The 12,897-nt window shown below is 57.1% G+C and overlaps 1 protein-coding gene across 1 annotated transcript; it reads left to right on the top strand.

Moving 5' to 3' along the window:
* Positions 1 to 981: 981 nt before the first annotated feature.
* Positions 982 to 8,266, top strand: NT5M (5',3'-nucleotidase, mitochondrial). Its single transcript, XM_051632089.1, has 5 exons — positions 982 to 1,602; positions 3,691 to 3,791; positions 4,236 to 4,296; positions 4,669 to 4,783; positions 5,100 to 8,266. Exons 1-5 carry the CDS (start codon positions 1,348 to 1,350, stop codon positions 5,255 to 5,257), a joined length of 690 nt encoding a protein of 229 aa, XP_051488049.1. The 5' UTR covers positions 982 to 1,347; the 3' UTR covers positions 5,258 to 8,266.
* The last annotated feature ends 4,631 nt before the right edge of the window (positions 8,267 to 12,897 follow it).

Genomic DNA, 12,897 nt, shown 5'->3' with positions numbered 1-12,897 from the left:
CTCACGGGGCCGTCACCCCTCAGGCCCGTCTGGCGGCGTGAGGGGCTCCTGCGGGCAGGGAGCGGCCGGTCAGCCGCGGAGAGGGAAAGCTCCCGCCCCGCCTGCGGGGGGGGCGCGGGGCTCGTCTCGTGCCGCTCGGTCAGCGGCAGCAGGTTCTGTGCAGCTCAGACCCTGCAGGGAGCCACGTGCAAGTGAAAGCCGAGGAGAGACTTGAAACTCCACGGGTTTTCCCCCCTAAACCCCCTCTTCCTTGCCATTCCCCGCAGCCCGGCTGCCACCTCTGCTCCTTCCTCGTTTGCCCTTTCCGTGAAGCGGGATGTTCAACTGGAAAACGTCCTGAAGTGCAAAAATCAAGCATTCTGGAGCCCCTAAAAACGCATTCTTGCCGTCGACCAGATCCTCTTGCCCAGCTTAAGCGCCTGGCTAATCCCGTTAAGTCTCCCTCGGGAGCCTCCCCCTCTTGAGCAGCGTTATCCCCGCGCTGTTTGCTGGCCCGAGTGATCTTTGGTCCTGCCTGAACGCACAGACCTCCCCGCAGAGCCCTCCGCGCCGCTGTTGGGGCCGAGAATTGTCTTTCAAGGGTTCCCACGGGGACAAAGCTGTGTCACTCCCAGTGAGATGCGGGGCAGGGCGTTCCCCCTCCCCACGAATGGGTAAAAACGGGGGCATTTTATGCAAAAAAAAGACCAAACAAACCCACCCCGATGCATCTGCCGTGCCCATCTACCCCCCAGGCAGAGACGGGCATGGGGACAGAGCGGGGGGTCGGCAGGGAACGGGGGAGAGAGAGGACCCGCAGCAGGAGGTGCGGGGCGTCCCCGAGGCTGGGAATTGGGGAGCCGAGGCAGGGGCTCAGCCCGCAGCCCCGGCACCGCCACGGCGGGGAGGGGCGGGCGCTGCCCCCGGCGCTGTCACAGGCTGTTTGTGCCGCTTGAAGGCGGTGCCACCGTTCCGGGCTGTCTCAGGCACCGGGAAGAGGAACTGGGCTGAAGCACTGCCGGGTCGGGGCGAGCGTTCCCGCCGTGCCCGGGCCGGTCCCGGTTTCCCCCAGCCCCGCACCCCCGCTGCCGCCCGTCCCCGCTGGGTCAGAGGGAGGGATGGGGCGGGGAGGAGACGCTGGGGGTGAGAACAGGCCTTGGCAACCCCCCTGCACCCCCCCGCAGCCCCCCTGCACCCCCCTTGCATCCCCCCCGCTGCTGCTGCCCGGGCCCTGCTTGCCGCCTGCCTGCTTGAAATAAAGCTCCGTCCCCCCAAACCCTGAGACCCTTCCCCTTAACCCCCCTCCAAAAAAAAAGAAACAACCCACAAAAAAAACCCCAAACCCTGCCCCCAGCCCCTCTCCCCACCATGATTTTGCTGAGCTGCTTCTTGCACCTCCGCCCCCCCCGCTTGGCGGGGCTGGGCAGGGGGTCCCGCCCCACCTGGGGGTCCCGCAGGGCTCTGCGGGTGCTGGTGGACATGGACGGGGTGTTGGCTGACTTCGAGGGAGGCTTCCTCAAGAAGTTCAGGGCCAGGTACCCCGACAAGCCCTACGTCGCCCTGGAGGACCGGCGGGGTTTCTGGGTGTCGGAGCAGTACGGGCGCCTGGCACCGGAGCTGCGTGTGAGTCCCCGCGTCCCCCCGCTCCGCGCCTGCCTCCCGGCCCCGCTGTCCCTTCCCGCCGGAGCTTCGGCCCCGTGGGACCCACTTCCCCCCCCCCCCCCCAGATGGTGGGTGCAGCCCTGGGGAGGGCTGTGGGTGCTGGCTGGAGCTGCCACCAAAGCCCAAGTGGAGGTCTGCACGCAGAGGGGCTTCCAGCTGTGCTGCTTTCTTTCCCCCCCCCCCCCCCCAGAAACCCAGTGGTTTTCATGCACATCTGGTTGGGGGTTTTTCCCCCCCCCCGCGCATGCATGCATGGAGGTAGATGCAAGGAAAGGAGCTCTTTCAGAACATCTGCATACCTGGGTTTTTCTAGCTCTGACTTAGCCAGGCTGCATGGATTGGTGACTTATTCCTAGATGGATGATTTGCTTCCTCAACAGCAGCGTGAGGGGTGGGATGCAGCAGGGAGTTTGAGAGCAGACCATGCAATCGATGGTTCCTGTGAGGGCATATTTAAAAATGAAACAACCCCAAGCCCTCCCGTGCCTGAAAATTACTGTATTCATTTTAATAATTAAAGCAAAAAAGCAGAAGCTCTTTCTGCTGTACTTCGTCATTCAGTGAAGGGCTGAGCACTGCAGAAAGTCTGTTCCTGCTCCTACAAGATTCCCATCTCAATGGGATATCTGTGGTCTCATCTGTGGGTTGCAGTTGGGCTAGCTGAAAGAGGTTACAGCAGATAAAAGTACTCTTGTCCTTAGTGATATGATGGCAACAAGGAAGGGAGTGTGGATAATGTCCAGGGCTTTCCCTCTGGCAAAGTCCTAAACAGCTTGATAAGCTGAAGGAATCATGTGTGCTCTCTAGCTGGGTTTGATGAAAGGGAAAAGGAGAACACTGTTCAGGCAGATGCTAAAAGTTTGGCAGGGGTAGTGCATAAGAACTGTTTATTTTATTTTTTTTTTCCTTGATATTAACTACTTTGGATGTGTTAAATGAAGTGAGCTTATCTTGTGTCTGCTGTGATCATGTAAAACCACCATAACCTTGGGCTGGACAAGTAGCAAAATTCCACAGCCCAACCTCAGGGCAGCCCTGACTTCACCTGTGGTTTCAGACCAGGGTTAAAGAGGGTAGGAGCCACTCTGGTGAGCAGGCACATGGGGCTGTTCCAGTCCCCCCTTGTCAGAGAGCACCACTGACCTGCTGCTGGAGACCAGAAAACAGGAGCCAAATTGTCCAAGGAGCTGAAGGTCCCAGATCTGAAAGGGAGAACAACAGCTCAACAATACACCAAGCACCCAGACCTGGAAGGATGTGAGCCCCAGATGGGCAGGGAAATTACTCATGGGAAGAGTGAAAAAGAAGGAAACGGAGGGTCTGTCCTGCCTGGCACATGGTGGGATTCCCAGCCTGGGGCATTTTTCCATCTACTGGGCAGATGGTGCTGGCTGCAGTGCTGCAGGGAGTTATTCTGGCTCTGAGAGCCAAGTGGGTCTTTTCTTCTAGCTGAGCTCAGTTCTTCCTCCATCCAGCTTGATTGCAAAATGCTTTTTGACATAAGTGGAAGCAGAACAGCTCCAGAAGTCCTTGCTGGAAGGAAACACTCCAGCTCAGTTTGAAGTGCTTTACTTCATCAGGTGCCCTTCTCAGAGGTCTCTTGTACAACTCCAGTCAGGATCTGAAAAATAAAACATCGTTGCCCACTGGTCTAAGGCAGAGCAACTGGAGATGGAACGTTTGCCTGGTCCCAGGGCAGACTGTCAAGATAACTGTTCTTATCATGGTGCCAGAAGGCACTTCTGCTGCCTGTCTTGCACTGTATTGCTTGTGTTTTGCCTTGATGGAATGTGCTGCTCCCTCTGTGTCTGGGGCTGCACAGGCAAAACCAAGTCTGCTCCAGAGCATCTCCAACCTCAGTTGTTTGGGGTGGGTGCAGGTTAGCAGGTGGGGAACAGGGGCACCCACAGAGGCAGGAGGGGACTGGAGCCAAGGCTCCCAACTTTCTCACTGTCACCATCGTCTGTCCTAGCAAAGGGTGTGGTAGATGCCCATGCAAGAAGAGTAGCCAGAAGCTGTGTGCACTAATCACTCTCTTTCCCCTCACAGGAGAAAGCCATCAGCATCTGGGAATCCAAGAACTTCTTCATTGAGCTGGACCCACTCCCTGGGGCTGTGGAAGCTGTGAAGCAAATGGCAAATTTGGCTGAGTGAGTAGGAACCTGCTGGTGGTAAGGGGGAGTGGAGAGGGCAGCAGCAGTGGCTTTGCAGGCTCATCCTCCTCTTGGCAGAAGCACTGAATACAACATCAGTGTTAAAAATACCTGCCAGCCCACTGGGCATGGGAGGAAAGAGAGGGCTTTGACTCCTGGAGAACTCCCAAGGAAATGAGCCATGTGCAGCCCCTTCCCTTCAGCTCTCTGCTCCCAGCCAGGGGAGCAGGCATGTGCTGCAGGTGTGAGGTCCTGCGAGATGGGGGATTCATGTCTGGAATCGTCCTGGTTTGATCTGTGTGTTGTGGGGAGGCTGCCCTGGGCACCTGCCTGCTCAGGCCCTGAGCAGGGTCTTGCAGGGAGCCAGGGGCCTCTCGAGGGGGAGCAGGGTCTGCTCAGTGTGTTTGGTGACACTCTGTGCTCTTTTCTCCCTCGTGGCAGCACCGACGTGTTCATCTGCACAAGCCCCATCAAGAAGTACCTCTACTGCCCTTATGAGAAGGTGAGTGGGTCCGAATCCCTTCTCCCCCTCCTGTACCACACTGCCTGGCAAAAGCCACCTGACCCCTGCCTGCCTCCAGCTGTCTGGCTGTAAAACAGCAGCCACATTTCCCTGCTCCACCAGTTTTGTTCCTGCAGCAGCTCTGCCATCAGCTGAGCTCTGCCATTTACCTGCCCTGAGGCGCTCGGTCTTCATATTTCATCACCATGTCAAAAGCTCCTTGGCTTTAAAAGAACTTGTGCTCCAGCAGCATCCAAATCCTTCCCACTAATGAACTTATTAAGTGAGATGTCCTCCCTGCATGGGGGCCAGGGCTTTTGCCAGGGGCTGCTGCCCCCACCCTGTGCTCACCACTCACCTCTCGCCTTCTAGTATGCCTGGGTGGAGAAGCACTTTGGCCCCGAGTTTCTCCAGCAGATCGTCTTGACACATGATAAGACAGTGGTTTCTGCTGACCTGCTGATAGATGACAGACCTGATATCATAGGTAAGGGAGTGGGGGGTGGCAGGAGTGACCAGTGGCAGCCCCAAGGGGCAGATGGCATCTGGGGTGACGGGTGCTCAGTTCAGTTCTGGACCATTTCTTGTGTTTTGCCTTGAAGGAACGTGCTGCTCCCTCTGTGTCTGGGGCTGCACAGGCAAAACCAAGTCTGCTCCAGAGCATCTCCAACCTAAATTGTGCAGAACAGGTTGATTAGGCTCTCATTAGGGGTTTGTATCCACAAGCTGCTCGTGTTGGAGTAGGGTCAACCCCTGTATCTCATGGAGCTGTCAGAGAGCTGACCTCCCTCCTTCCTTGGCAGGGGCTGAGCTGAACCCCACCTGGGAGCACGTGCTCTTCACAGCCTGCCACAACAAGCACCTGCAGCTGAGGCCCCCCAGCCGCCGGCTGCAGTCCTGGACTGATGACTGGAAGGCCATTCTGGACAGCAAACGCCTGCCACCCGGCCAGGCCACCTAATCCCTGGCCTCCTGTGGCCTCTGGGGCTGTGGCCACCCACTGCTGTCCCCACAGAGTCCTGCTGAAGGCTGAAACCACAGATGGACAGGCAGACACTGTCCCTGCTGCAGAGAGGAAGAGGAGGGGGACCTAAAGTGCCACAGCCACCTGGACCCAGGGAGCAGACCTCAGCCTGCTGTGCCACAAGGGACCTGCAGCAGGACTGGCCCTGCAGCCCAGTTGGGAACATTTCCCACCAGCTCTAGCAGGTGGATACAGGGACAGCACCACTTCTTGGTGGATCTGGCCATGGAGAGGGAGCCCTGGGGCTCCTGAGTCACACCCGAAATGCAGCTGTCCTCCAGCTGGCGGAGGGAACCCTGCTCACCCTCATCCCTGGGAAGCTGCCACAGCTTTAGAGCTGATTTGAGATGAAGAAGGGGGGATTCTTCTCCCATCTCCTCATTTCTGGAGGGCTGCTTGTCTGGGGCATCACTGGAGCAGTGAACAGGCAGGGGCAGTGCCAGGACCAGCCCTTCCTGGAGCAGGACAGCTCCTGCAGGAGCTTGTGGCTCACCCTGTCAGCCGATGATCGGATGGCAACTCCTTGGATTTCAAAGCCAGGAAGGTCTGCACATACAGGCTGCAGGGTCAAAGCCTCCAGTCTCTCTTCTACTGGTAGTGTCCAACATCAGCCTGCCAGGAGAGCTCTGAGTGTTCATCTGCCAGGCACCCTGCTTCCACACAGAAGGTCTTGGGCGCTGTGTCCCAGCAGGGTCAGGCACTGGGATGGTGGATGCTGAGGAGCATCCTGAAGCCTTCAGTGCAGAGCTGCCCATGAAGATGCCTCTGGGTGGAGGGGGAGGCTGGTTGAGGAGCTACAGCATCGCTGAGAAGAGGGTAAAGGAGGGGGACCATGGGTGTCTGAAGGGCAGGCTGAGGGCTGGGTTGGTGGAGTTTTGTCACGGCTGCAGCCATGGATGCTGTTTTCAGTCCTCACCTACCACGTGGGGTGAAGTTGGGGCAACGTTGCTGTTGGAGACTTTTGGAGCCCATCAGAAGTGCCCACAAGGCTGTATCACAGGGTTAATTTGTTCTGCAGCTTCCTGTGGCTCTACTGCTATCCTGGCTCTGGGTGTGTGGGGATGGAGTGTCCTGCTGGCCCCGCTCACCCTGTGCCAGGACCCCTGCAGCGAGGTGTTCACTGTGTGGCTGCTGTGAAAGGGCTGGTGGGGATGTGACAGCTTGTGCCAGCCACCACCACCAGACGAGCACACTGGGGCTGCTGAGGTCTGTGAGTGACCAGCACTGCTGGGAAGCTGCACCTGGACACTGAAAAAGGAGCATTTGGACCAAGGAGCAGCTCCAAGATGGGTGTCTTTTGCATAGATGTGCCCATAACTTCTCTCTCCACTGCTTGGCTTCTTCCTGGAGCCTGCACCAGCCCAACCTTGAACTGCAGCCACCCATCTAGCAACAACGTGGCCCTGGAGAAGAGACATCCCAGCTGCTGGAGAGAGCCAGGCATCCCTCCCTGCCTAGAGTGGAGCTGGTGCTGGGCTGCCCCAGGCAAAGGCCCAAGGGTCATGCTGGGAGCACCACAGCCAGTGTGCTCCTGTGTCACTGCTGGCACAGTAAGGCCCCTGCTCCCACACCGCCTGGGATCCCACCACACGGTCCTGCTCTCCCTACCCCAGGACTTGCTGGTTGCAAGAGTAAAATTCCCTACTTGGACACAAAGCCCCGTGGCCAGGCTCAGCCATGCTGCAGTGCTTGTGCACACCCTGGCCTTGCCTCTCCTCTCCCCTGTGGGCCAGCAGCAAAAAACCTGTGTGAGCTCAAAGCTACGTAGCCAACAAATAACCTATTTCAGCAGCAGCATCCAGCCCCCCACCATGTCCAGGACCTGCTGGAGGGGCTACTGAAGTTGGTGCTTTTGAACCTGTGCCTTCCCTGGCTGCTGCAGGGCTAGGGATGAAGTCCACATCATGGTGGGTCTTTCTGAAAGCTGCCCCACCTCTTGGGCTGGAGTAACTGTGCAAAGACAGCACAGTTTGGCCCATGGCAGTGAGAGTTACATACCAAAAGGATCTGTTGTTTGTTTTTTTCTGTTTAAACCACTGTTTCTCTGGGTGTATGGTTTGATTTGGGGGGTGTATCTGGGGGGGGGGAATGTTTGCAATGTGTGGCCACCTGAGATGCAGCCCCATAGCCAAGAGCCACCTTGGCTGGCAGGTTTGCAGGTGAGGAGGTGGGACAGTGAGTGAGCACCACGGGCAGCCACTATGGCTGCTTGCCTGTTTGTGCAGCTGGGGTGGCCTCATGAGGTTCAAGCTGTTTTCTTTCCCAGCAGCACCATTTAAACATGAGTTGCCCAAGCTCTCCTTGCAGCCCATCCTGGCACGTCATTCCAGCAGCTGCCCAAACCAGCCATCTTCTCCCAGAGCTGGTGCAGACCTAAGGGATGCGGCTCTCCAGGGACCAGCAGGGCTCTCCCCCTTGGTGGAATGTGTGATTCTGGAGACACCGTGTGGCTTCACACCAAACATACTTGAAAGCAGAGCTGCAGTTCCTCATGCATGGGGCTCTGGCCAGACGCACAGAAATTCCACGCAGGTCACTGAGCTCAGGGCTGGGAGGTGGCTCTCCATTGCCCTTTTCAACCTTCAAGCCCTTCTGTGGCCAGCTAAGATGCACAGAGCTGCTGTTTTTAAATGCACAATCTATAAAACTGAGGCCAATGAGGAGCACTGCAATAAACACTGGGGTTTATTGGCATCCAGCTTCCTGGAGACAGAGTTCAGGTCTTGCAGTTTTGCTCTACCCTGTGTGAGGACATGGGGGGTTGAGTGTGGGCTTGGGCAAGTCCCAGTGTCCAAAAAGCCCGAAACCAGCCCCCAGCAGTGCTGTGACCCCAGAAATAGGGGTGGGTTTAGGTAGTGATCCACTTCCTAAAGGTTTTTTATAATAAATAAAGCTGTAAAGTGTGTTCCCTGTTGGGAGAAGCAATAAAAGAGGCTGGAGCTGTCATGGGTTGACTCTCTCTGGGGTTTTGTGCCTTGTCCAATGTTGGGGGCTGATCCACATCCACACACACTGTGATGTATCTGTGGGGTTCCCCTGCCCACCACGGGACCACGCCACAGGGGACCCGTGTTCCACTGGCTGTGAGCAATGCTGGAGCCCTGCTGGACATGAAGGATCAAAGGCTGGGGGGGGAGGACTGCAGGACCACCCAGCAGGGCTGGGAAAATTCCCATTTCCGCACTGGGCTCTGGGAAGGGATGCTCCAGCCAGGCAGTGGCCCATTCCAGGCTCTCCTTGTGGCACCAGGGACAGGGCCATGGATTTCCCAGCAGAGGATGGAGCAAGGTGGAAGGACCATGTCCCCACCAGCCTGGCAAGGGCTGGTGGAGCGTCGTGGACCATTGGCACACAGCTGGCCTGCAGGTCTCTGGCTGCATCCACTCCTCCACGTTCTCCTGTGTTTCTTTTTTTCCTCTTGAAAGGCTTCATGTTGCAGATGGCACACATCTCCCAGGTGACAAGCACAGTTTCTAAAGCAGGCAGAGGTGAAGAGAGTGGAGAAGGAGGTGGTAGTGACCTGGCCCTGAGCACAGAAGAGCCTTCACACCCTTCCCAGGGCCAGGGCTGCTGGGTGAACGTGGCCCTGGCCAGAGCAGCACCATAAAGGATGCAAAAGGCCCAGGTGCCATTCCTAACACGTAAGCCCTGCCCTTGGCTGGGCATGGAAGCTGGGCGTTGTCCAAACAAACTCAAAAAATTCTGGGAGGTTTGAGTGCCTTCCTGGCAGCCACTGCATGAAACCCCTCAGTGCTGGGGTGGGGTGGGTGCGAGCACCCAAACCCCTTTGGGAATTCACCTGGAGAGCCACCTGCTTCACTCTGGTCCAAGCTGGACCAGGTCTGCAGGAGCAGGGTTGGAGCAAGCAACACTGGCTTCTGGATCCCTGGGAAGGCATCACCAGGCGGGTGTTCAGGAGCTCCTGCTCGTGGTGCCTCATGCCGAAATAATTCCCAGTCGGTGCAAAGCCCAGAGAAGGGGGGAGAGCAAGGGCTGCCGGGGCTGGCAGGGGGCAGCCCTGACGCAGGGCGGGTGGGCGGCGTGGGACGAGGCCAGGGCAGGAGGATGAGTCACCCCGACACGCAGGAGGGGAAGACGCGAAGGCAGCGGCGGCTCCGGGCACGGCACAGACAGGGCTTTGCTTCGGGCAGGGCTGCCCGGCTTGGGGGGCAGGATGGTGCCCCGGGATCAGTGCTCGGGGCCAGGGCCGGAGCCCGGCGCTGCCCGCGCACGGCGGGCAGGACAAGCTGCGCTGATGCAGGAGAAACATCCGCTAGAGGGGACTGTGCGACCGCGGGCGGGACGCGCGGCTGCCGGCCCGGCCGCGCTGCGGGGGGCGGCCCGCGCTCCTTCCAGCCCCCGGCCCTCCTGCTGAGCCCAGCACCCGCTGCATCCCTCCTGCTGGACACAGCAGCCCGAGGGGCACGGAGGGCCCAGGGCCAGCAGGAGCACCATGGGGGTACCAAGAAAGCAGCTGCAGGCACGGGGGAAGCGTGCTGGGTTGCAGCGAAGCCCCCCCCCCCCCCTCAGCTGCTCGCTGCCCCCAGCCCCCAGAGTGGGATGGGGCAGAGAATGAGATGGGCAGGAGAGTAAAAAAACTTGTGGGTTAGAAGAGGAACTGTGGGTCTATAGGGTGCACATAGAAAATATCCCTGGTTAAAAAAAAATGCAGGCTGCATGCCCCCCAACATCCCCGGGCATCCCTCCTCCTCCCCCATGGCTCCCTGCTCAGTTCTGTCCTGCTCCCTCAGGACTGTGACTGTTCACCCTGTTCCTGTGAGCCTGAAATCCCCCAAGGACCTGGGCCATTGCTGTGCTTTTTCCTCCTGCTTACCATGGGAGCCCATTGTGGGAGACAGAGGTGGGCAGAGCTGCAGGTGGTGAAGGCAGGAGGAACCTGGGTGGTTTCTGGTGGTTTCCTCTCACCCTCTCCTTCTCCCCCAGCACCACAATATGGTTCCCCTTATGGTAGGATTAATGGGCTTTGCTTCTCCATTTGTGCCAAAGGACTTAAGTAATGCAGGCCCCAGAGAGGAATAAATCTTCCCTTACCCCAGTAATGCCAGCGAGGCCAGACCAGAGTCCACGGTGATGTGGTTTCTTGTGTCCTTCAAGGCTCCACGTGTGTGAAGCCCATCCTCCTGGCAAAGCTCCTGCAAAATGTTTGTTTGTGCCTGTGTTAACAAACATGCTTATGGAACATGTTGTGTTTAGACGTGAGTGTGCCACCCTCTCCCTGCCTCCCTCCCCGGGGCTCAGGGCTGCTGCTGACTCGGCACCACCAGGACCTGCAACCCCAACCACGAGGCTGCCTTGCCTGCTGGTCCCACCAACCACCAAACCTGCCAGCAACCTCCCTCCTGCAGCTCTTTCCTGGAAGCTTCCAGCTCATGGTCCTGGAGTGGGGATGAGCCAGGGGAAGGGTCCAACCATGATCTCGTAAAGCTCTTGTGTTCCACAGCTAATTGGGCATGGACACAATGGCTCCATCTCTATAAATACCCACTATAGAAGAGGACAGTGGTCTCAGGCCACCCCCTGGGCAGACACATGTGGAGCTGAGAACACCCCACACCCATGGCTACCCTGCTGGGTCTGAGCCTGTCCCCAGCTCCCTTGCCTACTCGCCCCTCCTCGACTGCCAGTGATGTTCCCGGGATGGAGATGATGCCTTAGTGACATGGTGCTGCTCCTCTCCCAGAACTGACTCACCCTAAATATATACATTTTGAAACTCTAATTTGCCAGACTTTGATTTAAACCTGCCCTGGCTGTGCCAGGGTCAAGCCCAGCCCAATCCTCCACATCCCAGCATCTGCCATCAGCCACCCCAGGCAGCTGGGTTGGAGCTGTGACTGGACTCTTGAGATCCAGAAAAGGGAGATTAACAGCAGCAACTGAAAGGCTGTTAGTGAGACATCAGGTGAGAGCACCTGAGGATCTATGGAAATATAGCTGGCTGTGCCCAAGCCCCCCACAAGCACCCTGTGACCTGCTCAGTGTCCATGGCATGTTTCCATCCCACCAGCCCCTCAGCTGGGCAGCACCTGTGTGACCACAGGCCATGGTGGTGACAGTGGAGAGTCATCCAGTGGCTCCAAAACAACAGTGGACCTTTGCAGTGGGGCTCCTCTCTGCCAGTTTAGTCATACAAAACACACCAGCCTGCAAGGGAACATGTCTGATGACTCTAAATGTCACCAGCCTCTTGATTCAAAAATCAAACCCAATGACCCACAGCTTCCCAGATTATGAAAACAGAGGAACGAAATATGTTATTTACAGTGAGGCTGGGGCTGCCTGCACTCATGGGTGATAGGAAAATAGGAAGGATAGTGTTCCATCCTGCCCAGCACAGGCCAGGGCCTGAGCTCTGTGTTGGGGTCTCTGCTTTTGGGTGCTCATAGAGACCATAAAGAGTCCACAAGAAAGAGCAAAGCTTCATTTCTGCTCCACCTGGCACAGCCTCAGGGCACAATGCCAGACTCCAGCACCCCCGTCTCATCAGGCTCCCATGTACAGGCTTTTGCAGCAGTCCTTGGTTAAAAGGGTTTCAGACTTTTAGGGCTGCATGTTCCCAAGCAGCCATAAACCCTTTTGCATTCCCGCTACCCAACCCAAATTTGCAGCTTTGAGCCAGCACCTGGCCAGCCCTAGAGACTCTGCTGTTTTTTGTACCTCCCAGCTTTATGACACGTCCCTCTGAACATCTCAAACGTGCCAGGAGCAACGTTTCTGGTACAGCACCTGCTTTTGCTGTGCAGCATTGTTTCTCCAAACCCCAGGAGAACAGCAGCAGCTCAATGCTGTCTGACCCCTGTCAGACCCAACCAGCTCCATCCTGCTCAGAGGTGGTTGCTTCATCCCAAACAAGCTAATTCTTGCTGCTTTTTTCTAGTCTTGCTTTTGAAGGAGGGAAGAGAACAACACAGCCCTCGGGCTGAAGTCACCTTCTTAATTAAGGAGGCTGTGAGCTTTGCAGATACTGTGCAGGAGGAGAGAAAAATAAGGAAAACTGGGCAAAACCAGAAAGGATTGGGTTCAATTGTCAGACCAATTAACCTAGATCCGGGCTCTCCCTCTGGATGAATAGCTCATTATTATGCAATTGCTTGGGCCCAGCTCCTGAACTGAGAGAAATTAAAATCAGACACTTAACGAGGCAGCCTGGTGTGGAGACAGGACATGGGGGCTGCCTGGGGAAGCCACTGCCAAGGCAAAACTGAGCAAGAGTCAGAGCTGTGTGAGGTGGGCCTGAGCATAGAGGATCGTGCTGAAATCAGCCTTACCTGGACCATTTGCACCACGCTGGACCTAAAATGTAGCCAGGCTGGGGGATAATTTGGAAATGCCCTGGAGATGCTGAGTGGGTGGAAGGCCCTGAGTTAGCCAAGCACTTAAGCATCTGCATAATTGCAATGGAGCTGCAAGTCCAGCTCAGCAAGGGATTTAAGAAAAGTGGTGTGCTCAGTCAGGGACAAAGCTATCCAGGAGCTCTTTTGTCTGGAGAAGAAATAAAAGTCACTGTAAGCCCTGCTTGACCCTTTCTTCCATGCTCTGTGTTAGGACATATCTGC

This window comes from Apus apus, chromosome 14 (assembly GCF_020740795.1).
Source record: "Apus apus isolate bApuApu2 chromosome 14, bApuApu2.pri.cur, whole genome shotgun sequence".
Lineage (NCBI taxonomy): Eukaryota > Metazoa > Chordata > Aves > Apodiformes > Apodidae > Apus > Apus apus.
The sequence above is the reverse complement of the archived record's forward strand: the minus strand, read 5'-3'. Positions and strand labels throughout refer to the sequence as shown.

Excerpts from the sequence above, each read along its gene's own strand:
- NT5M (XM_051632089.1), top strand. The coding sequence starts at position 1,348 with ATGATTTTGCTGAGCTGCTTCTTGCACCTCCGCCCCCCCCGCTTGGCG. Across the intron at positions 1,603-3,690 it reads GCCTGGCACCGGAGCTGCGT|GAGAAAGCCATCAGCATCTG; the intron begins GTGAGTCCCCGC and ends TTCCCCTCACAG. Across the intron at positions 3,792-4,235 it reads CAAATGGCAAATTTGGCTGA|CACCGACGTGTTCATCTGCA; the intron begins GTGAGTAGGAAC and ends CCCTCGTGGCAG.